This window comes from Salvia splendens, chromosome 1 (genome assembly GCF_004379255.2).
Source record: "Salvia splendens isolate huo1 chromosome 1, SspV2, whole genome shotgun sequence".
Lineage (NCBI taxonomy): Eukaryota > Viridiplantae > Streptophyta > Magnoliopsida > Lamiales > Lamiaceae > Salvia > Salvia splendens.
Window position 1 is genome coordinate 6632564 of NC_056032.1, and position 22535 is coordinate 6655098.

Below are 22535 nucleotides of genomic sequence, written 5' to 3' on the forward strand. Positions count from 1 at the left end.
TCCCTAAGCAGATGAAACTCCTTCCATTATCACACAAGATTGATCACAAATGCAACAAGAATGAAGAACACTTAATGAACTCTCACAATCTAATCACAAGATCGATACACTTGCCAACATCCAGTCGAGAAAGAATGGCATACTTATACTAACAAAGAGATGCAACATTGCCTCCAACACTATTTTCCAAGTAGTAATTATTACTTCTATATGTTGTTGCAGAGTCATTATTATGCAAAGAATACATGCATTCCAAAAAATGTACATTGACCTACTTTAACTAGTAACTAGAATTGAAAAGGGAGAAGAGTGCAAAAAGAGCCACAGTTTATAAAATTCAAACTTTTTAACTCAAATTGATCCTACATTAGTTAATTACAAAATCACACCGTTGAGTATTTTATAAATAAACTTAACTTGAATAATATCTTGATCTTTTGATTCATGATTGATTTCATTCCTTTCAGCGATGTTTAGTTTATATCTTGGGATTAAACACGTACTTTGTTTGATTCATGATATTGAATTTCACAACTTAATTATAGATGAATAATTATGTGATAATAATGTGACGCCCCGGAAATTTCGATCCCTCTTTGAGATAAATCGGCTCTTTTAGCTTAATTAATTTTCGTTAGAAGGCGTAAAATGTTTCCGTTGTAATTCTCAACGTTGGATCAAATAAAGTGTTTCGTTGGAAGTATTGAAGTTCAAGGAAATTTACTTCAATGATGAAAGTAAGAAATGTGCTTTTATTAAGAGTACATTTTGGAGATACAATTACAAGGAGGATGGAAATACAAATTGTACATGCTTCGATTCCCACACCATGTAACAACTAATCCTACTCTAAGCTATGAGAGGAACTAAGATCAAGCTAGTAGCTAACTTAGGTTTTGGTCAAGAACTATGCAAAGCCTAAGGTTTAGCTAATTGCTAAAACTGGCAGTGAAACAAAGTATGTAATAGATTCATCTCTTTTCTCCCTCCACATCTTCTCGATTTCCAGCACACAACACTCCAAGAAGTGCAGCCCTAGACCTGCAAAAAATTTCACAAGAAAGGAGATTAGAATAGACTCATAGTAGGGGAATAGGGGGGAGACCAACCAAAATGTAGAAGGGGACGAGATGAGCTAAACAAGATAGCCAAGGACCTAAATCAAGGCTGTAAGAGTCAGCCAAGCTGTTTTGATTGCAAGTATCATCAAAAGAGGATCAAGATAAAAGGCCGCAGTAAAGTAAGCTCCACCACCAAGCTCATTGGAGCAAGAGAAACTTCATCACCAAGGCTGGAAGGACAGCCGAGGAGAGCAGCCCCAGATATACACCAATTTAGCATGATCAACATTGTTAAAGCTCAAAAAGGGAGCTAATTTGTAGCCAAAATTAGGAGCTCAATGCCCAAGATTCTGCCACAAGAGGCCAAGGCATTTTGCCTATAAATACCACCGTCCCCTTCCCCACTTCACAATTCATAAGAGGAGCAACAAGGGATGGGAGGAATGGCAAGAGAGCAATTCAACAAACAAGAGGAATTCCATGGGCGAGGTAAACCCCATAGGTAAACCCCATAACTACACCCTTTCGCATCATGTAGAACAACACAGTTTTTAGCCAATAATATAGAGCTATAGATTCCCACAACAATAGCATGTACAAGTATCACATAAGCTAAGCCTCAACAATCAAGAACCACAATATAGAGTCTTTGCCACAATCTTACTAAAGTAGACACCAAGTACTAGAATCACAGAACAAGGCTTTGTGTAGCAGAATGATAACAAACTCTCCCAGTAAATAAGAACACCCAAGTGCCGAAAGCGATAAATCAATCGAGAACTCCAAATCTTAACTCAAAAGAAATCGAGTAGAAGGGGATAGGGGAAACAACTTAGCTTCTTGTCTGAGAGGATGCCTGACGGCAACGAACGGAGACGGAGGCCACCATGCGGCATCCGTGGAGTGAAATGGCGAGTTGCTGGAGCACGAGATTGAGGCGACGCCTCTCTCTGCCACTGATTTCGCTGCAGGAAGAGCCACGGTTCGGCGGAGGACAAGAGACAGCAACGGGCGTGAAACTGCCGGAGAAACGTCGAAAAAGAAGAGGCGACGCTGCCGGAGCAGCAGCGTGCGAGGCGGATGCGGTGCGAGGATGACCCCCGCTAGACTCTAGCGACGGCTCCGTCGAGACGGCGATTCCGATGGAGGCCGATCGACGGCGATGGCGTGCTAGAGCGCTTGCTACCTTAACGAGGCGGAGAAGCCGTGAGGAAAACCGCCGCTGAATCCTAAAACTAGGGATTTCAATTTTTGAATAAGAATGGGAGAGAGAAATTCACGATGGGGAGGAAGTATATTTGAGTAAATTGGGCCCAATGATTTAATCTTTAAGGGAACTTGGGCTGTGGAAATTTATTAATTAATTGGCCAATTTCTTCTCTATAATTAAGTGGTGTATTTGATTGGGCCAAGAGATTTTAAAGACTCAAGGTCGGACTACCTAGTTTTACTGGGCTTGGAATTTAATATTGTTGAGTGGAATTTATTTCGAGTTGAAGCTAAATAAGTCAAATTCCCGGATAAAGTATTAAGAAGGACGGACGTGGAAACGAGAGACGCGAGAGCCGACCGGCGTCGCCCCGCGACGCCATGGCGGCCTTAAGAAAATCCGAAGAAAGGGATTGAGAAAGGGATTTTCCAATAATCCATATTTTATTTAAATAAGTGCCCAAATAATTATTTTAGAGAGAATAGAAATTCTCCAAAGTTATTAAAGTGAATAAATAAACTCTGCAGAGTAGTGAAGCCCGAGGTAGGATTAAGAGAATCCTATAAGACGAAGCTAAGAGATAGGATGCATGCATTATTTTCTCAGAAAAATAGTTCGAGTGCTAATTAGCGTGCTACGCTATTTATTCTTTCCAAAGGAAATTATTCAAGGGGCAAGTAAGGCCAACCGAGGATTTGTTAATTGGAGATAAGCATACCAGGTGGGCTTTCTTTTAATATCCAGCACTATAGTGTGGATATAAAGCAAATGTTTTGAAGTTATGAAATATCAATTTTTCTCAAAATGGAACTGCGATTATTTCAAGATGTTGTCATGCCATAAATGTTTGTTTTGATGAAGCTTGTCTGTGAGGCTAAGTGCCTCTTTTGTTTTGGTAACCCCAAAACGTAAATCAAATTCGGGTCTGAGAGTGGGTAAAATCCCAACATAGACTTGTGTACACGTTGAAGAGTCGTGAGCCATCCTAGAGAGGTTGGCCAGCGAGGGTGCTTGTTGAAGGTGGCCACCTTCACGGCACACTAGATTAGCAGACATGGTTGGATACATCAAAGAACTTAGACTGCAGTCGGACTTTTAAGATCACAAAAGAATTTAGTATGCTCGGGCCTTTTAAGAAACACCCCTGTGTGATACTGTTGATGGATGACAACTTATATTTGTAGGTTTTGTTTTCGGCACGTGTCCACTGAGTACTCATGTACTCAGCCCTGCATGTATTTATAAATGTGCAGGTTGAACGTCAAGATGGAGAAGAATTGATCGGAGTCGATGCTATTAAATAATCGTGTGGATTTCTCGACGATTCGTGTCTTCATACACGAAGTCGTTCAGTATGGACCTATTCCGCTGTGTTTTGTTAAATGAGAATAGTAATGTCTCATCATTGAACTCTGATTCAGTTGACATGTCAAATTATTCTATTCTGAGATTGTATCAAATACTTGGCTTCTAATTTGTGGTATCAATTGATTGGCCTTTCGGCAAGTCCCTTGAGTTCTTTCCTCATTTTGTTAATTCCGCTTATTAGTCACGGATTTCCCGCTTTTGCTATTATTAGCAAAGTGCGGTCGTGACAAATAAATCATAGTAATTCCTTTCAATTAAAACAATCCAACAACCCAATCCTATATCCATCTTCGTATTTACACGAATTCAACAACTACATTAAGGACCCGTTCGGTCTATAGGTAATAACCATTTAAGAAATGGTACCTACATATACAGTTGTTCGGTCCCTCAGAAACTCTATCTGCAAGGCCCGCCTAGGCCCGATGAATATAGCTGTAACGGAGTGTTTATTAATCTCAAAAAAAAGCCGCAATACCATTTCTCACTTTGAACAACATTCTGAATCAACCTCCAATTACTTCTCTACCCCCTTCGTACAATCAATATGCCCTTCTCCAAATTTGGGGAACATTGCAAGGCGCAAGAGCTCGAAGACGAAAACACTGAATTCGTCGCCTGACTAGCTACAAACTGCAATCGCACTCGAAATCCAACGGTGTGTACGAAGGTCGTACTTCGATTTGTGACTGCAATCCGACTACAAACTGCAATCGCACTTCGCACTCGAAACCCAGCAGGTCGATCGTTGTCGATCCGGTGTGAAAGGTGCGTCCTTTATTAGATTATGAAATTCGCCCAAATATGTGTTTTTTATACCTCGATAATGCAACGAACTGTTAATTCACAGCATATTTTGATTTGTTTTGTTCTTTCTCTTACCCAAATCGATCGATTGAAGTCCTAAATTTCAGATTTGTTTTGTTCTTTTTCATACCCAAATCGATCTATTGAAGTCATAAATTTCTGATTTGTTTACAAAATTGTCTAACCCAAAATGATCGATTGAAGTAATAAAAATTGGATTTGGGTCTGGGTTGAGTGTGCAAGGCAAAATAGCTTTTTTTTTGTAAGACAAAATCAAGGCAAAAAATTTGGATGAAGGGTTTGGTTTGAGTGTGCAATACGAACAGCAGTTGGATTGTTCTACTGACTTTACTGCATTTCCATACAAAATATGATACCATCGTTTTGTTCACCTAAGAAAATTTATATTCTCCCTTGCAGTTACTGTAATCATTCCCAGAAGATATGAATATTGTTGGGAACAATTCTGTTGGCAAGAATCGTGCTAAGAAAGTTGACAAGTATGTGATGCATACACTGGAAGACATAACTCAAAAATTTCTTGTTTCACGCATGGCTGTACTACACCTCATCTTAAATCGTCTTCGCCAATCGAAAAGAAGAAAGCTACAAACAGTGCTCCCATATAGTATTCTAAATAGGATTCCAAGACAAATTGACCACCTAAACCGGCTTGTTGGAGTTTCAGATACAGATTGCCTCGTAAATTTTAGGATGGACCGTAATGCGTTCGGGCGGCTTTGTCGATTGTTTCGAGAGTTGCGTGTTTTGCGTGACAGACGGTTCGTTTGTATTGAAGAACAGGTTGCTATATTCCTAGGTGTATTAGCGCATCATAAGAAGAACCGAATTGTCCGTTTTGATTTTTTGAGGTCAGGGGATACTGTTTCACGGTACGTGCACGAGGTAATGGAGACCGTATTGAAAATGCATTCTATGTTCGTTGTGAAACCCGAACCAATCAAAGAAGGTTGCGTTGATTGGCGGTGGAAACATTTTAAGGCGTGTATTCCTATTTGTCATTTATTTGGTTGTATACTCGAATACAAGTTTGATCATGCGGCTCATAAAATAATTTGACTTAGTTCTTTTTTTTCGTCCAGGGGTGTTTGGGAGCTCTTGATGGAACTTACATCAATGTACAAGTCCGAAACGAACACAAGCCCAAGTTTCGGAATAGGAAGGGGCAGATCACGACTAATACTTTAGCTGCGTGTGATCGATACATGCGTTTTACATATGTGTTGCCTGGTTGGGAAGGTTCAGCGGGTGATGCTCGTATTTTAAGGGACGCAGTGAATCGACCATATGGACTGAAGGTACCTATAGGTAAGAAGGTTTCACTTCCATTAAATAATGCACGCTAATGTTGATGTAATTTAAATTTAACCTTGGTCGATTTGTCAAACGTAGGTAACTATTATCTTTGCGACAACGGTTATGCAAATAGTGAAGGGTTTCTTACACCGTATAGGGGAGTTCGTTACCATTTGAAGGAATGGGGCCCCGATGCCGACAAACCACAAAATGCAATCGAGTTATTCAACATGCGTCACACGAAAGCCCGAAATGTTATCGAGAGAGCCTTTGCTGTTCTCAAAATGAGATGGGGAATACTCCGTAGCGCCTCGTACTACCCCATCAAGGTGCAAATACGATTGATTTTTTGTTGTTTTCTACTACATAACTATGTGAGGAGTGAGATGTCGGTCGACCCACTTGATGCGCTGATCGACGGCGAGCCTGAAGCAGGTGGTAATGAGGGTGACAATTCGAACATCGAATATGTAGACGTTGTTGAGGCCACTTCGGGATGGAACATGTATAGAGATGATTTGGCCAACATAATGTGGTCAGAGGTGAGTAAATAAATCATAAGATTACTTCTGTAAAAATTTTACCATCAACACGATTCATATCTACAAAATATTGTCACTTTGGTGATCAAAGTTTCTGTTATGATGCAGAGTATCAATGCACATCAGTAGCAGTGGCCTTGAGTTTGTGGGAGATGTCATCCCATGTCGTTTTTGTGCTTGTGTTTAATTTAGTTGGAATTTGAATTCTGTATCTCTCTGTTTGAATATTTTCACAAACTTTGTGTTGTCTTATTTGATTTTCAATGATTATGCACTGAACTTAACTATGTTCCAAAGCATGTTGATTGGCTTGTTGTAAATTATAGTGGTACATCCCTAAAGGAGCTGAACATCAGCTGCATCCCGTGAGCTCCATGAACTGATGTAATATTCTCACGCTTCACATAAGCCAAAGTAAAGCTGGTGAAAGAGGAATATATTCCACTGTGTCATCTGCCAAATTAAGTTCCCAAAAGAATAAATGAAACACATCACATGCATTCTGTGTATGCAGTATTTGGCTATAAATGAAACATCCTACTCCAAACGATTACACCATCCCCACAACATTGCACAAACAATGGCCAACAACATCCCACCTCAAGATTCATTCTTATACAAAGGGAGATGGACAGCCGAGGTCGACTCAGTCATGCTCTCGGTCATCATACGAGAGAAGAGAGCGAACAATTGGAGTGGTACCGTCATACCCATTCCTGTATTAGAGGAAGCTGTAGCAACTATCAGCTTGGAGACTGGGGTATCATTCACATGGCGTGAGCTCTATGAACGATTCCAGTTTATGGAGAAACGGTATCATGCATTCAATCTTGTTACAAGGACTCGGGGTGTATCATGGTACGTTCACTCCAACACCATCATAGGCCCAGAACCAACGTGGAAAGCACTCTTCCAGGTATAATCCTTTTTAATCTTACAAATGTTAAGGTCATGGATTTTTTATAAAGAAGTCTTCTTACCAATGAAATTTCTTTGATTTAGAAAAATCAATTGGCTGCGGCATACTTCTACTATGGTGATCCCGAGTGGTCTAGACTCACCATGCTCTTCGGCAAAACAAAACCGAAGACGGAGCCAAACTCCAATGTCATTGAAATTTCTGATACCACCGTGCCTGTACCTGAGGAAGATGCAAACCCATCGCCTCATATGGTTCCATTCGACCCATTTACGGAGGTTAGCGAGTCCGTATCGTCTCCCTTGGTTGCAAATGTGAATAGCACTAGAAGGAAACTATTCTCCGAAGATTATCATAACTTGGACATTGAGGAGTCCATTGAGACTTGCCCCATCTTCAGGCATCCGGGGACTAGTGGGGCAGCAAACCACAAACCTGCTACTCGTCCATCTGCACGTGTGAAGAAATTCAATCCAGCCGAATCACCGCATGGGAGCTCGTGCGGCTCGACGAGCCCAGCCAACTGGTGGAGGAATAATATGAAGTGACTGTGTTTGGTAGGATGCGTAATGTTGCCTACATATGAGGTGGGAGATGGTATCATTGTTCTAGTTTCGTAGTATTTATTGCTGTGTGTTGTGGTTTGCTTTATCAACATCGTTAGGAGCGTAGTACCTGGACTATGTATGGTTGTCTCTGTGATGGACTTTCCTTCAATGTAAGTTGTAGTAAGGTTGTGTACTATCATGTGAAAATGAACTTAAGTAAGCTTCATTGCTTACTTAAGTAAGGTGTGTACTATCATGTGAAAATGAACTTAAGTAAGCTTCATTTTATCCTCATTAAACTTTTGTTAGATTATGAAGATGAGTTTCTAAATTTAAAAAAAAAATCAGTTGGAATTGGGGCGATGCTATCTGATGGAGACATGGATGAGAAAAAGAGAGAAATCACAGATAAACAAATGATTGCTTCAGCAGCATCATAATTTAGCAACCTGATACACTAGTGTCAACAATTACAGCTTAATATTCATAATATGGCGCATGAAGTAGGGATTACCAATACCAAAATACATCCATTGCTTACCTACACTAATGCCCAACATATGGTCCAAATAGTTAGGATGTCAAAAGAAGGCAGTTCAAGGTTTTAAGTTTGCTTCACAAGCAACTATGATAAATGACCAACATATGCTCCAAATAGTTAATCAGTCAAAAGAAGGGAATCATGTATTGGCATATCCCTCAAAAATATTTGTTGCCCGGACACTTCACTACCCATACTTGGCGAGCGCATGCACAACATAAGCTAGACGGTCCTCATCCGGCATTCCAAGGAAGAAGTCAAGGCGCTCTACCTTCTCAAGGATGATTTCCCCGACATTAAACTTCTGTACCCGCGACAGCCCAGGTATGCGGCCCAGTTCCACATATACATCCTTCCGTGCCTTACTCAAATCGAACTCATAGCCTATCCGTTTGGAAAGACAATCCAGCCGGGCATTGGTGTCGTGATTCATCTTCCCGAGCATCTCAATCAGTCCGTCTACGCTTGTGTCATTCTTGTCACTCTTCCGTTTCTTCGCACCACCATCTGACGTGCCTTTGTGACCAGTACTCTGCCCAGTGCTATCAGCTACACCTTCCATAGGGGGGTTCCAGCCGGAGGCACGGTTCCATCTGGAGGCACAGTTCCAAGCGAAGGCACATGAGATATGTCATCAGCTAGGCTGATGGACTGACCATAAGATCCACCTGGGGAATGCAAGCTGCCCTGAGTGTAGAGACTGTTCACAGCCTCCATCAAGTCCTCAGTGAATGCGCCAGTAGCTCTATCCTTACCGAAAATGATTTGCCAATGCTCCAAGTATGGCCAACTCTTGCCCCTCATGAACTTCGCATTCGGGTCACACTGTGCAAAATATGTGAGTAATTTTTAAATGGTCGTACTACGTGTACATAAGAATGTCATTAACAACAAAGATAATTTTTTGCTGAATAAGAATATACCTTCACGATCTGCTCCCATTGATCGTCATCACAGTCTATCTTGCAGTCATTGTTTGTGTTGAATCCAACGCCACTCCGGGCAAGAATACCAACCAATGAAGAGTACGTTTTCTTCCAAGCACTGATTTTGGAATTGATATGAGGGCAGATCTTGATGTCAGTGTTTGGAAACCTTTGCTTAATAGCATCATGGAGCCTTCCAGTAAATCCAGACCGGAATCCATTATCGGTCTTCCAGCCACTTGCTGACAGGTCCCTCATTGCAGTCACGAGGATTTCCTCTTCCCGATCAGTCCAACTTCTACGAGTTCGGTCGCCCTTAGCCTTTCGGTATCGGTTAAGATATGCATTCACCCCTAATTTAACAACAACATCAGCAAAACATCATTAATACAGTGATGCAAGACCAAAACAAAAATGACTGAAATAAAAGCCATTACTTACTTGCATCACCCTGGTTATCATCCCCGGTGGTCTTCGGACGCTTAGAGTCGGACATTGCACTACCATATATAACGAGTTCAATCGATAAAACAACACAACAATTCAAGCTATATGAAGGAAGAACTTTACAAAATAAATCATTGTTATCACAAATGCATAAACAAATCATAAAGAATCGATTGTAATTGCAAACACATACGATCTAGTCAAATGCCAAACTTCGTTGAATAGGGGGACAAAACGAATCATAATTGGCGACCAATTAAACATCGGACAAGTCTAATGTTGGGGTTTTTCGTGCGTGTAAATAAACCCAGAAGCTCTAAATGCTAACCTTTGTTGAACATAAAATTAAAAATCGATCCCTCAAAATACTGAAAAAATGAAGCCATAAGCATAAAATGCAATTGGAAACCCATTCCTATGTACTCGGAAAAGAGTAGCACTCACCAAGTTGGAGTAGTTGAGCTTGGATAGAATATGATAGAGCTGCGTGAGGAATGAAGAAATTTTCACAAAAAAGTCCAATATGTATTAGGGTTTCTAAAGGGCATAGGTGGAAATAGTTAAATAATAGAGGGGTAGAAAAGAAATTGTGTAGCCTACACATATTCATTACCCACAAACCAAACAATTAATACACAAACTGAAGAAATAAAATCACACAAGACAAACAACTATTAAAAAAATAAACTTAGATACAAATTTTATTTTCAGCTACAAAACTCTATCTGGAAAAATGGTATTTGACAAAACGAACACACCCTAATGGTCAAAGGAGCAAGTATGCGATGTGCTACAAAATAAGGATTTTCTAAGATAAGATTATCGCAATATTTGAATAGATAAGTTTAATTCCCAAATAGAATAGACCCTACAAACTGTAGCTTCAAAAAAGTTTAATAATCAAAGAAAAAAAATGAACAGACTCAAAACCAAATTTGATGCTCTCCTAATTCCACCAAAAGTGAGACACTTCTTTAAGCACAAATCAAAGTAAGATTTTACTATAGGGCATCAAAATTAACAGAATTACAATTACAAGAGTTTATTTAGGGTAGTAGTATTTATTTATATTTAAAACACATAATCATGGCCTGTAATTCTTTCTACATATAATCTAATTTATTTCCAATACATAGTGTAAATAATGTTTTTCGACTTGTATTCAAGAGCATAATTAGAACTAACAGTTGTTTGAAATTTGGCATATTATGTTGCATAAGCTCATGTTGCACAATAATAATGCAGAGTGCCATTATCATAATTATAAATCAAAATTTCATTTATTGGATGTTCTAGAGTATTGAGTCATTACAACAAGAGACCATGGTCCAGATGAAAATATATAAAAATTCTACATGATATATATATATATATATATATATATATATATATATATATATATATATATATATATATATATATATATATATATATGATTTTGATCCAAACAAGAATCCATTTAAACAAAGAAATACAGGCCAATTTTCAGCCGTAGGATTAGGCGAGATGATCTTGAGATTAAAAGATCTAATGGCCCATTTAATTCCCTAAATATTATTATTTTATTCACTAAATATTCATTAAGGTTAATAAAGTCATTAGCTATTTCTCTATTGTTATGCCATCTCCTATAATCTTGCCTACATTTATTTCGGCCAACAAATCACGCGCATGAGTTAACAGTTTATTTTCCTCAACTTCTTCTTCTTCCTATCTTCATCTTCTTCAACCGATCTACCATCAAACTTCCATCATACTTTTTTCCATGAAGATTTATTATTTGTGATTTAATATTCGTCGATGTCGTGTTCCAGATTAATCCGTTCCATTCTCAATTTTATATATCATCGTCGTTAGCAAATTCCAACTCCAATCGTGTTCCAGATTAATCAGTTCCATTTCCAATTCTGTATCATCGTCATTAAGTTGTTGGCATACAAAACAGTAGTTTTATGGCATGACTTGAATATTGGATTATTATGACCCAATATACCCACATATTTTCATGACTCAAAACGTCGTTTAGCATGACCCAAAAGCATAACTATTGTTTTTAGTTATTGTGTTTGCATTCTTCTGTCTTGCTAGCTTTTTTAATATGTTTAAAACATGATTACAATCGCGTATTTGGTTTTTTAATATGTTCAGAACACGAGAATATTCTTCGGTCGTACTTCCAATAAGTTTGTTTCATGCGAACATTTCGATCAAATTGTATGAGGCATGCTGGTACTGAGTAGTTTTACGTCATGCCTCGAATGTTGGTATATTATGACACAAATTAACCTAACAATTCTATAACTCAAATATTGATTTATTGTGACCCAATGTATCGAGTAATATTCATCGCATGGGCTATCGTCTACAAAAAACAAGAGGAAAGCATTCAAAAGTCATTGACCCTCTCTTTCACCCATGTAGACTTCAAGGTGTCTAAGCAAATAAACCCTGTTGTCATCAACATTGTCTGTCGTTGTCCAACTCATTTTCAACCTCTGAATAGGTGCGTTGATCACTGATTTGCATTGATTGTGACAACCAATCATTGTTAAATACTTACAAAAGAACGTCCTCTGCAAAACATGGGTTGCAAATATTAGTACGACCAAACAATACATTAACAATAACCAAAAACATCAACTATGCTATTGGGTCATACTAATAATATATTTTAGTCATGGAAACATATGGTTAAATTGGGTCATAATAAGCTGGAACTAGGTTATACGACCAAAGTATACGCTACCAATAACCAAAAACATTAGATATATTTTTGGGTCATACTAAACGGGGATTTCAGTCATAGAAACATTTGGTTAAATTGGGGCATAATAAGCTGGCACTGGGTCATACGACCGACGAATACACTAATAATAACCAAAATCGTCAACTACGATTTTTGGGTCATACTAAACGAAAACTTGAGCCATTGAAGAGGTTTGACCTTTTGCTTATGGAACAAAAAACCACAATTAAATACCAAAGTTCCAAAATCGAAACAAAACTACATGCATCCAAATCCCAGAAAATGAAATCGACATACATTTCGGTGCTTTAGGGATCCGCAAAATCTTCTTCTTCACGTTCGTTCTCTGATACACTACGTGCCGAACAACCAATTAAAGTGACAATTTTGCCTGATTTAGTCAAATTTAAGTCAAGCGTTGAACAAAATCTTACTAACTTTTTCCGTCATGACTAGCAGATCCAGATGCTCGAGTGTCCACCATTGTTGAAGTAGGCTTTTGGTTCACCGTCTTCCAAAATCGTGGAGGATTCGATTTTCTGGTGGAGACAACGATTTTGTGGAGGAGACAACGGTTTTGAGGTGGAGACGCTTTGATTTGGAGAAGGGTTTTTGTTGATTTGGAGAAGGGTTTTTGTTGATTTGGTGGTAAAGTAGGTTTTGGTTCCCCTTCTCCGCCGATTTTCTGGAGTAGGAATAGGGTTTTTGAGGAGGCGACATTTTTGTGGAGGAGAAGACGAATCTGTGGAGGAGACGACGATTTTGAGAGGCCGAGACGATTTTTTGTTGAATGATTTTTTGTTGATTTGGTGGTAGAAGAAGAAGATTTGAGGGAGATTGGAGAGTTTTTGTTGAAAGAGAGTGAAATAGAATGGAACGTGTGCAGTAATTACTCCCAATCCCAATTAATCAGGGCCTAAAAACGGAACGACAGTTATTAATATTTTTGTTTCCTAAATTACCCCTAACATGACATAGATCGGCCTTATTATGACCCATATAAAACGAGGAGTCACTCCAGATCTTAGCCATTAATCTCCAGATCTGACGGTCTAGATATGGTCTGTATTTCTATACTTAAGGACTGATTTTGGTAGATGAAGACCCTATATATATATATATATATATATATATATATATATATATATATATATATATATATGATAGAAGTAAAATTTCAATCATCCAAAGAAAAATTTGGAAAAACAATCAAAACTTGAAGTAGACCAAGATACACAATAGTATCATTGCTACGTGCAGAGGACAAACACCAGTAGTATTGAAATTACAATATACATATGCCGATTTGAAATTGAATTTTTGGGACAAAGAAAATGAACAAACAAACATACAAAATGAAAATGCAGATCAATCGAAACCAAAATGATAAAGATAAGTCCCTCAGAATCCAAATATGCAGAAGTGGTCAGTGATACCAACAAAGCCAGTCCTTCGCCCCAAATGCAAACAAGTTTTTTGCCTCGCATATTTAACAAGGACGGAGGGAGTAATAGTAAGAGAAGCAGCAGCAGCAGCAGCAGCTAATTGACAACGATGAAAATGGTGGTGGTGGTGATGAAGACGATAATGATAATGATAATGATAATGATAATGATGAAGATGATGAAGCAAAAGCCTTGTTACAGTGGAGGGGGCGGGGAGGCTACCGATGGAAAGCAAAGCAACATTCTCCATTTCAGATTTAACATCATTGGGTATAACAGAACACACACATACAAAAATACTTATAAATCATGATCTGATCTTTGAGTTTTAAAAAGTAGTAACTATTATAGAAAACGGAAACTAATCACAAAATCAAAGGATTAGCAAAACAAAAATTCTATAAAATGAGAAATAAATTATAAAATGAATATAATTTCATATTCATAAAACTAAGCCCTCAGATCTCATAGCTTATGAATCATAAGCGGCGAAGATAAATGGGCCAGATTCATCAGGAGCCTCACGCGCCACCTACCAACCTCCGCGTGCACGTGTGCGAGTGCTTGATTTTGAAGTGGTGGTGGTGGAGGGAGAGGCGGCAGAACACGAAGGCCACTGATGAATCCAGATCCACCATCACGCCGATTCAATGTTTAAAGTTTTCCATCATCGGGCATTTTGTCAGAAAATAAAAAAACAAAATTTAGGTCAAATTGCTGCAAAATCTTTAGATGAAACTGAACGCAATCTGAAAAAAAAGAGAAGCATATAGGAGGAAAAAGGAAAAACTGCCTTGGATTCGTGCGTTAAAACTTAAAACTGATCTAGGGTTTCGACGCTAGGTTTAATCTGAGATTGGGGCCTTTTATATAGGCCTAATTAATTGGGCCGATTAGAAATAAAATAGGGCCCAAACGCATCCATTAATATTATCACCAAATCTATACAAACAAAAGAAACACTTGTGTAAATCCCAACCAAATTCTATGGTACATACATATATGAATCCAACTTAAGATTAACCAAACCTGATTAGAAGAATAAAATTAGTAGGGTGCATTAACCCTTAACAAACTTGCTTGTGCCTACCACAACATAACATAACAAGAAATTGATCTCAAGATAACAAGAAATTGAATAGAAGTGTATCATTAATCTTCACATTGACTGCTTCATGAAACAAGTGTGAATATGGAGAATGCAAGAAAAACTTAGTAGGTATTGACTCAACTCAAATCAAATCAAGTAGTCTTAAGCAATATTATCAGGATGGTACTGATTCTTGCTGAAGTGTGTTCTAGGAGTAGACCATGGTGTATCAGTCTCCTCCCCAGTCACCACCATTTCCTCAGCTGACTGAGGCACCACAACAGACTGAACCATCACAACCGGCCGCTTCGTAGGCAAGGCCGGGAGCAGCGCCTCCCCTTTCAGCATCCGCGCAGCCTCCCTCATCCCCGGCCTCATATCACCGTTAGGGTGCATGCATGCCAACCCGACCACGAGCATCCTCTCCATCTCCCCCTTCCCGAACCGCCCCATGAGCTTCGGATCAGCCGCATCAACCAGCACCCCCCTCTCCCACAGTCCCCACACATGATCAATCAAAAGGCAACCCCCCTGGTCCACGGGGAGCCTCCCCGTGGCCACCTCGAGCACCACGACCCCGAAGCTGTATACGTCCGTCTTCACTGTGGGGATGCCCGAGAAGGCGTACTCGGGTGCAAGATACCCCATTGTCCCAGCAGGGAAAGTAGCTCTCGCCATATCCCGAGCCCTCATACTATGCCGGTAAACCTCAGCTAGCCCGAAATCGCCAAGCTTCGGATTCAACTCTGCATCGAGGAGTACGTTGCAAGTCTTGACGTCTCGGTGGATGATCTGGCTCTCGCACTCCTCGTGGAGGTAGATCAATGCGGCCGCAACGCCATGGATGATGCTGAGGCGCTTCTCCCACGTCAAGAGGCGCGACGAGCAAGGACCCCGGCCGTGGAGGATCTTGTCGAGGCTGCCATTAGCCATGTATTCATAAACAAGAACAAGCTCATTCCGCTCACAACACCACCCCTGCAGCTGCAGTAGATTTTTATGCTTCAAGCAACCCGCCATTGTAGCAAACTCGGTGTTGAAAGGGACTTGTGAGAGCGATGAATCGTAATGATTATCGTCTTGGTTGAAACGCTTGATTGCCACAGTCCCACAATGTGGGATTTTGCCGGCATATACAACAGCTGAGCCGCCTTCTCCGATGATCTGATCGTGGTTGAATCCATTCGTGGCTGATCTGATTTCACTCAGAGATAGCATCATCGGCACCATCTTCCCGTTTTGAAACCGATACAGCTGGCTCTGTTTCTGCCCTCCCGGGCGAACAACGCAGACGCAGGCAACAATGGCGGCGGCAAACAAGACTGTGAGCGCGGCAAAGGAAGCTAGAACAACAAGCAAGATGAGAATCTCCTTTCTCAAAGGAGGGTTATTGGCGAAGGAGCCGAATTCGATGCTGGTGTCGAATTGGGAGCAAACAGAGCAATCCCCTGTTTTGACGGCGTCCATCGCGATTGTGGGAGGGATATTTCCAAGAAAGGTCTTGAATCGCCAGCGCTCTACGGTGTAGGCGGAGGAGCCTCTGACGTTTGCGGCGGTGAATCCGACGCTCATGAATTCTTTGAACCGATCGGAGAGATCGATTTTGGATACGAGGATGGGGTTTCGAGGCCTAATTCGGTTGGAATGGCTGATCCAAACCCTGATCATGGCGTCGGAGTGGCGGTATTCGATCCACGAGGTTACCTCCTTGCCGTCTTTGAGGCTGATTCCGGCGGCGGAGGAGGATACCGGGATGATGGAATTGTCGACGGAGATGGCGATGTGGTTGTCGTTGGTGTCGAATTCGACGGCGAGGTAGGAATCTTGAGGTGGGAAATCGATGAGGATGGAGGCGGCGGTGGAGGAGGTGATGACGAATGCGATGCCGTCGCCGGAGGGGCAGGAGCGGGGGATGGTGGTTGCGGTGAAGGAGAAGCGGCAGGAGAAGGAGGCGGTGGCTTTGGTTGAGTGGTCGAGGAAGCGGACTGGCTTCGAGTAGAATGCTCGGCCCACGCCGAAAGGAGGAGGGGTGGGGGCGGGGGCGGGGCGGTGCAGTCTTTGTGTTTAGTGAGGGAAATGGAGTCGCGGTGGGGGCTGCTCCAGAAGGCGTCTTCGAAGAGGGTGACGTTGTGGGCGGGGGAGAAAACGGTTGAGATGGATGGAGTGAAGAAGATGATGAGGAGGGAGAGGGCGCGGAGGAGATTGGGAGGAGGAGGCTGCATTCTTGAAATTCCGGTGGGATTTTGGAGGGAAAATCATAAGGGGTTTTTCTTGGTGTTAAATTCGGCTTCTTTTACTTGATTGGGGGCTGTGGTGAGAAAGTAAATAATGAAACCAAATTCCTCCTCTATCAAGTTGGGGTTTTATGGGTGAAAATTATCTGAAAAATAATGAATTCTTGACAAATTTTATCTATGAATTTTAGTGATTTTCTAGTCATTCTAGAAACTTTAAAATCATATCAAAACCACGATTTTTAGACTTATTCGCTTTGATCTTACGATAAAAAATCTGATCGTCTATATGTAATATAGGATTGATGTTTTCAGCTGCGATGAAGTCCACGTAATGATTTTCCAATGGTCATATCAAATACAATTTCATCAAAAAATTCTCTATATGAGAATGACCGACAAATCCAAATTGTAGATATATTTTAAGCTTAAGTACAAATTTATATCTGATCATAATGCATTGTATTTTAGACAATTTGCCATGTAGTATAGTATAATATATTTTCTACACTGTTTTTCATTTGATTTGTCTTGATAAAAACGACATGTACTGTTATAATTCCATCCAGGATAAATAATCTCTAATGTTATAAAATTAAAAGGTTTTCTGAGAAATATTTTAAATAATCCATAATTCATACTACTATAATATATATGGCTTTTGAATAACAAGTTACACAAAATTATTTTACTTAGGCGAATACATAATTTGATCTGGAGTATTAAATATCAGAACTTACAATACAGAAACGAAATTACAATTCAAATAAACTTTACTCAGTGAAACTATCCTGATGTTCATAGTTGATCTGTCACAAACAGCGATTCCAAGAAACCCAAGCTTCAAACTACTCTACAAACAACTAGTCCAATAAAATAAAAAATAAAAAACTTGTTAATTTAATCGAATAACCATCCAACTCTGCAAATTTAACACCCTCTGCACATTCGACGCAAATCAAACATGTCAATATTTTCTACAATGAAATTGTCACACAACAATCTTTCTTGTCCACACGAACTCGGTTATATTGCCATCAACTTAGCACCCCTAACATGTTATAGAAAACACTTGATATCTTAACAGAACTCTTCACACAAATAGGATCTAACTCTAACAATATCCAGCAAAGGAGCAGCTAAAATTCGATACAACACTCTCTACAAGGCATATGTTGTAGCCTACAACTGTCTTTAACTGCTTGTAGAGAGTGTTGTATCGAATTTTAGCTGCTCCTTTGCTGGATATTGTTAGAGTTAGATCCTATTTGTGTGAAGAGTTCTTATATTCTTGCTGCAATAAGAAGATCCTGTAGAAAAATGGTATGATTATTTTGACTCAAATAGCATCTTACTTTAGAAGGTGAGATAAAATGCAGCATTGCATCCTCATTTTCAACGAATTTGATCAAGTTTGTAGCTCTACTGCTCTCAATATCTCAGCCACTTTGATCAACTACTGCAAAGGCAGGAACTGCTGCATCTTCGCGCTCCTTTCTCCTTATATACTCGTTCAATACGGTTAGGCGAGCAGTCTCAAACGCAAAGTACCCTATAGCAGAAAAGCACGCGCTATAGAAAACCCGATGCCCCATCCCATGAGTGAATCCAACCCGCCCTTCTTCCTTAAGTATATGCTCGACTGTATCCCTCACTCCCGAATACATGGCAGCAGAAACCTTGTTCACAGCCTCCCTGTGTCATCAACCTCGTCTTCACTACATCCAAAGGAGTTGTCAAAGAGGCCGATATTGCCCCGGCCAAAGCCCCACAGGCAACACTCTGATACGGCTCCAAATTTGGCTGCTTGTCTCCTTCAAGACCGCAGCTTTCAGATACTCGAACGAGGAGTAACTCAGAACACCAGCAGGAATATTTCTAAGCAATGTGGCACTATATCCAGCATACAGCCCCAAGATCCCATCTTTCTCCAAAATCCTCAACAGAACCTCCCACGATCGGCCCTTGGCGCCCGCCTGCATCCTCTGCTTGATCAATTCCTTCGGCACCATGATCGCAGACGACACGATGTTCCCCATTGCACCAGCGGCGAAATTCCAAGAAACTACGTCATGGGGAATTATATCCTCCATTTGTACCCGGAAAAAACAAGTTTCCATAGAGGGGAAAGACGCGAGAAGTTCTCGCGTGTTTTAACTAAACACGCATGAGGCTCTCGTGTGTTTAAAAAGTATAGACGCATCAGGCTCTCGCGTGTTTAAAGGAATACACGCGTCTTCCTCTCGCGTCGTTTAAAAGAATAGACGCGTCTTCCTATCGCGTCTTTAAACATACATGCAAGACGCTAATGCGTGTCTCCCTTGGATACAAAATCGGGCCAGGCTGCTTCTCCTCTCACAGAACGCGAACTCCATCGTCGCCCCATTCTTCCCAACCAGCAAAAATCGAACCCTAATCCGACATTTAGCTCTCCCATTCCAATTTGAAGTGTTGTTAGGTAACTTTCTACCCTTACTTTCGATTATTATTGGTATATTTTAGTTGGGTATAAGAGTTAGGGTTCACGGGTTGAAATGATTTTGTTGAATTTGGTTGAATTTGGTGTTGAATTATTCAATTTGGTTGATTTTATGTTGAATTTGATTGTATTTGATGTTGAATTATTCAATTTGGTTGATGTTTTATTGAAGTATTGAATACGGTTGAATTTGGTGTTACTTTGTTGAATTTGGTGTTAATTTGTTGAATGTGGTTGATATTTTGTTGAATTATTGAATTTGGTTTTGAATTATTGAACCATCTGAACCACCACATATCACATTTGGTACGTCTAGTGGTTCATCAACCTCCCTCCCAGATGTGTTGAATTCAAAGCTATGATATTCATCATCCCTCCTAGATGTCCCGACATCAAAACTAGGATAAGCATCTCTCCTAGACGTTCCAACATCATGATGAGTGATAGGTGGTTCAAATTGCAACGCAATGGTAACAAGAGTATATTCAATAAAAAGTTCAATTTGACGTGGATTTTCAGCAAACATATACTCCAACAAATTATCATCCACTGGTGTAGCTATATAATTCACCACTCCACTAAAAACCACATGATGCCTCCATGTTAAATCAATCGTATGTGCATCCAACTCAATTCCAATTTTTTCACATATCATTGAAACAAGCTGATAACAAGATATCTTTTCATTCAATATAATAAAGGATTTTGCACGAGGGGATCATAAGCAACACCCAAACCTGGGAGCTAAATAATTTTCCCATCCCAATATAAACTCACAAACACCATTAAACCTGCAAAATAAGTACGACATAACATCATATACTATAAATTCAACATACTTAAATAAATAATGAACAAAATTAAAACCGAAAATTCAAAATACCAAGTTCAATGCTTCGATTATATATTTAGTTCACAATGCATACATATAACTACAAATTCAATGTTTTTGTTGTCACACAATGTCAAACCATAAACCCTAAATCTATACCTAACTAACATATAGCAATAATAATTGAAATTAATAGTAAAAAATTACCTAACACCACTTAAAATAAGAATTAGAGTATCAAAATATCGGATTCACTTCGATTTTCACCGGCTAGAGACGCTGGCCGTCGCTGAGAGTGAGAGAATGAGCAAGGTGGAAGTGAGGTCTCTGCCGTTTGGACTGGAATATGTGTCCAAGGAAAACACGCGATAGCGTGTCGCGTGTTTAGTTAAACACGCGAGAGCCTGATGCATGTTACATATACACGTGAGAGCGTCATGCGTGTTACATATACACGTGAGAGCCTCATGCGTGTTTAATTAAACACGTGAGAGCCTCATGCGTGTTTAGTTAAAACACGCGAGAACTTCTCGCGTCTTTCCCCTCTATGGAAACTTGTCTTTTCCGGATACAAATGGCGGATATAATTCCCCATGACGTAGTTTCTTGGAATTTCGCCTTGCACCAGCTGTAGGAGGGATCAACAGAGGCGGAAAGCTCCCACATTTCGACAAAAACGACTTCCCAAACTCGCACGTTCCGAAGTAAACCGCAGAAGAAAACGTCGAGCCGACGATAACAGCGGAAACGCCGCTGTAAAATCCAAGAATCCCTTTACTCTGGAAAGTCTTCACAATCACATCAAAGGCGCCTTTGTAAATTTCCGATGCCCCCTTTGTCTGCAGCTTGGTTTTGACCGTATCGAGCGGATGAAGACAGACATAAGAGAATGCACCGGCGATTCCACCAGAGGAGGCGCCGATGAGCGCCCGTTCAAGAGTGGAGAGATTCTTCAACAGGGCATGAGCCGCTGGCGACACCCTCTAACGGCCGGCTTGAGCAAGTTATGTTTTTTAGGACTTTTGGTGAGCTCCTGATTAGAAAGTGTGGTGGATGAGAAGCTCAATTTTGGTTTGGGGATTTTAGCGAACACCTTGCGTGTGGCCGCGGTGGGATTGGGGCTGTGTGAGTAGGAAGGGGAGGAGGAAATGAGGGTGCTGAGATGGTTGAAGGAGGAGTTGAAATCAGTGTGAGTGCGTGGATTTGGGGAGAGAATGATGAGAGCATTGCCGGTTGAAGTTTCCATTGAAACTGATGTTTGATGCTTCGAAATTTTGCAGCGTTGGGGTAGGTAGATGGTGATTGGTTTTAGTTTTAGGGCATGTTTGGTTAACGCTATTAATTAGGGAATCTATTGTTTGTCACTAATTATTTTTACACGGGAGGGAAGGAGGGTAGTTGTTATATTACTGACTCAATACTTAATGATTAACTATAACTAAATAATAGTCATTAGATATTCAAATTAAGAGCCTAGATCATCAATCTCAGAATGTCAATACGACCACAAAAAAACGTCAATAAAGTATTAAAGTCAATTTAGAATAAATTAATTGTAACTAACTTTTGAAAAATATCTCATAACTTTAAAACGCATATAATTTTTTCGATTTAAATTATTTTTCCGCACAACATATATCAAATTAAAGATAATTTCATAAGGATTCTAACGAGATCTCACTTGCATATGTTCCGATGTCAAAATTTTAAAAAAAACGAAAATTTTCAATTTTTTCGTATAGCAACAAATGCAAACATGATATATAAAATATATCAATATAATACACGTAAAATGTCAATATAAACAATGTGTTAACATTCTCAAAGCATTGTGTTGATATTTTCGAAATATTATATTCAAATTTTCATCCGAAACTCTAATTTGGTAGTTTTTTTTATCTTTTTTGATTTAATTAATAAAAATGAAAATTACACGTGATAAATTGTAGACCACAAGTTTTCTAAAATCTCATAGTCTTAAATTAGTTGTAATTAACAATTAAATGATAAGTTAGTAATTGAT

The 22535-nt window shown here is 39.8% G+C and overlaps 3 protein-coding genes, 1 long non-coding RNA gene and 2 pseudogenes across 6 annotated transcripts; 2 read left to right on the forward strand and 4 right to left on the reverse strand.

The window, feature by feature from the left end:
• Positions 1-703: 703 nt before the first annotated feature.
• LOC121810732 lies at positions 704-7221 on the forward strand. The gene is made up of 6 exons (XM_042211479.1): positions 704-2992; positions 3525-4407; positions 4867-5352; positions 5550-5775; positions 5860-6305; positions 6414-7221. Exons 3-6 carry the CDS (start codon positions 4891-4893, stop codon positions 6432-6434), a joined length of 1155 nt encoding a protein of 384 aa, XP_042067413.1. The 5' UTR covers positions 704-2992; positions 3525-4407; positions 4867-4890; the 3' UTR covers positions 6435-7221.
• On the forward strand, positions 6824-8071 carry LOC121810814. The gene is made up of 2 exons (XM_042211539.1): positions 6824-7221; positions 7308-8071. The coding sequence occupies exons 1-2, from the start codon at positions 6886-6888 to the stop codon at positions 7770-7772; spliced, it is 801 nt and encodes a 266-aa protein (XP_042067473.1). The 5' UTR covers positions 6824-6885; the 3' UTR covers positions 7773-8071.
• Positions 8072-8181: 110 nt separating this feature from the next.
• LOC121810832 lies at positions 8182-10252 on the reverse strand. Of its 3 annotated transcripts, none has more exons than XM_042211566.1 (4): positions 10131-10252; positions 9681-9744; positions 9237-9592; positions 8182-9138 (listed from the first exon to the last, which is right to left on the reverse strand). In XM_042211566.1, the coding sequence occupies exons 2-4, from the start codon at positions 9733-9735 to the stop codon at positions 8863-8865; spliced, it is 687 nt and encodes a 228-aa protein (XP_042067500.1). In that variant the 5' UTR covers positions 9736-9744; positions 10131-10252; the 3' UTR covers positions 8182-8862. The 3 variants fall into 3 exon arrangements, with proteins under 3 accessions (XP_042067500.1, XP_042067494.1, XP_042067490.1); XM_042211560.1 differs by having other exon boundaries at positions 9681-9739; positions 10131-10193; XM_042211556.1 differs by having other exon boundaries at positions 9681-10184.
• A 1727-nt stretch (positions 10253-11979) lies between these two features.
• LOC121810992 lies at positions 11980-13531 on the reverse strand. Its single transcript, XR_006052493.1, has 3 exons — positions 12871-13531; positions 12730-12786; positions 11980-12259 (listed from the first exon to the last, which is right to left on the reverse strand). It is a non-coding gene; the product is annotated as an uncharacterized LOC121810992 (long non-coding RNA).
• A 1496-nt stretch (positions 13532-15027) lies between these two features.
• LOC121810585 lies at positions 15028-17268 on the reverse strand (annotated as a pseudogene).
• Positions 17269-18440: 1172 nt separating this feature from the next.
• Positions 18441-21808, reverse strand: LOC121810978 (annotated as a pseudogene).
• Positions 21809-22535: the final 727 nt, after the last annotated feature.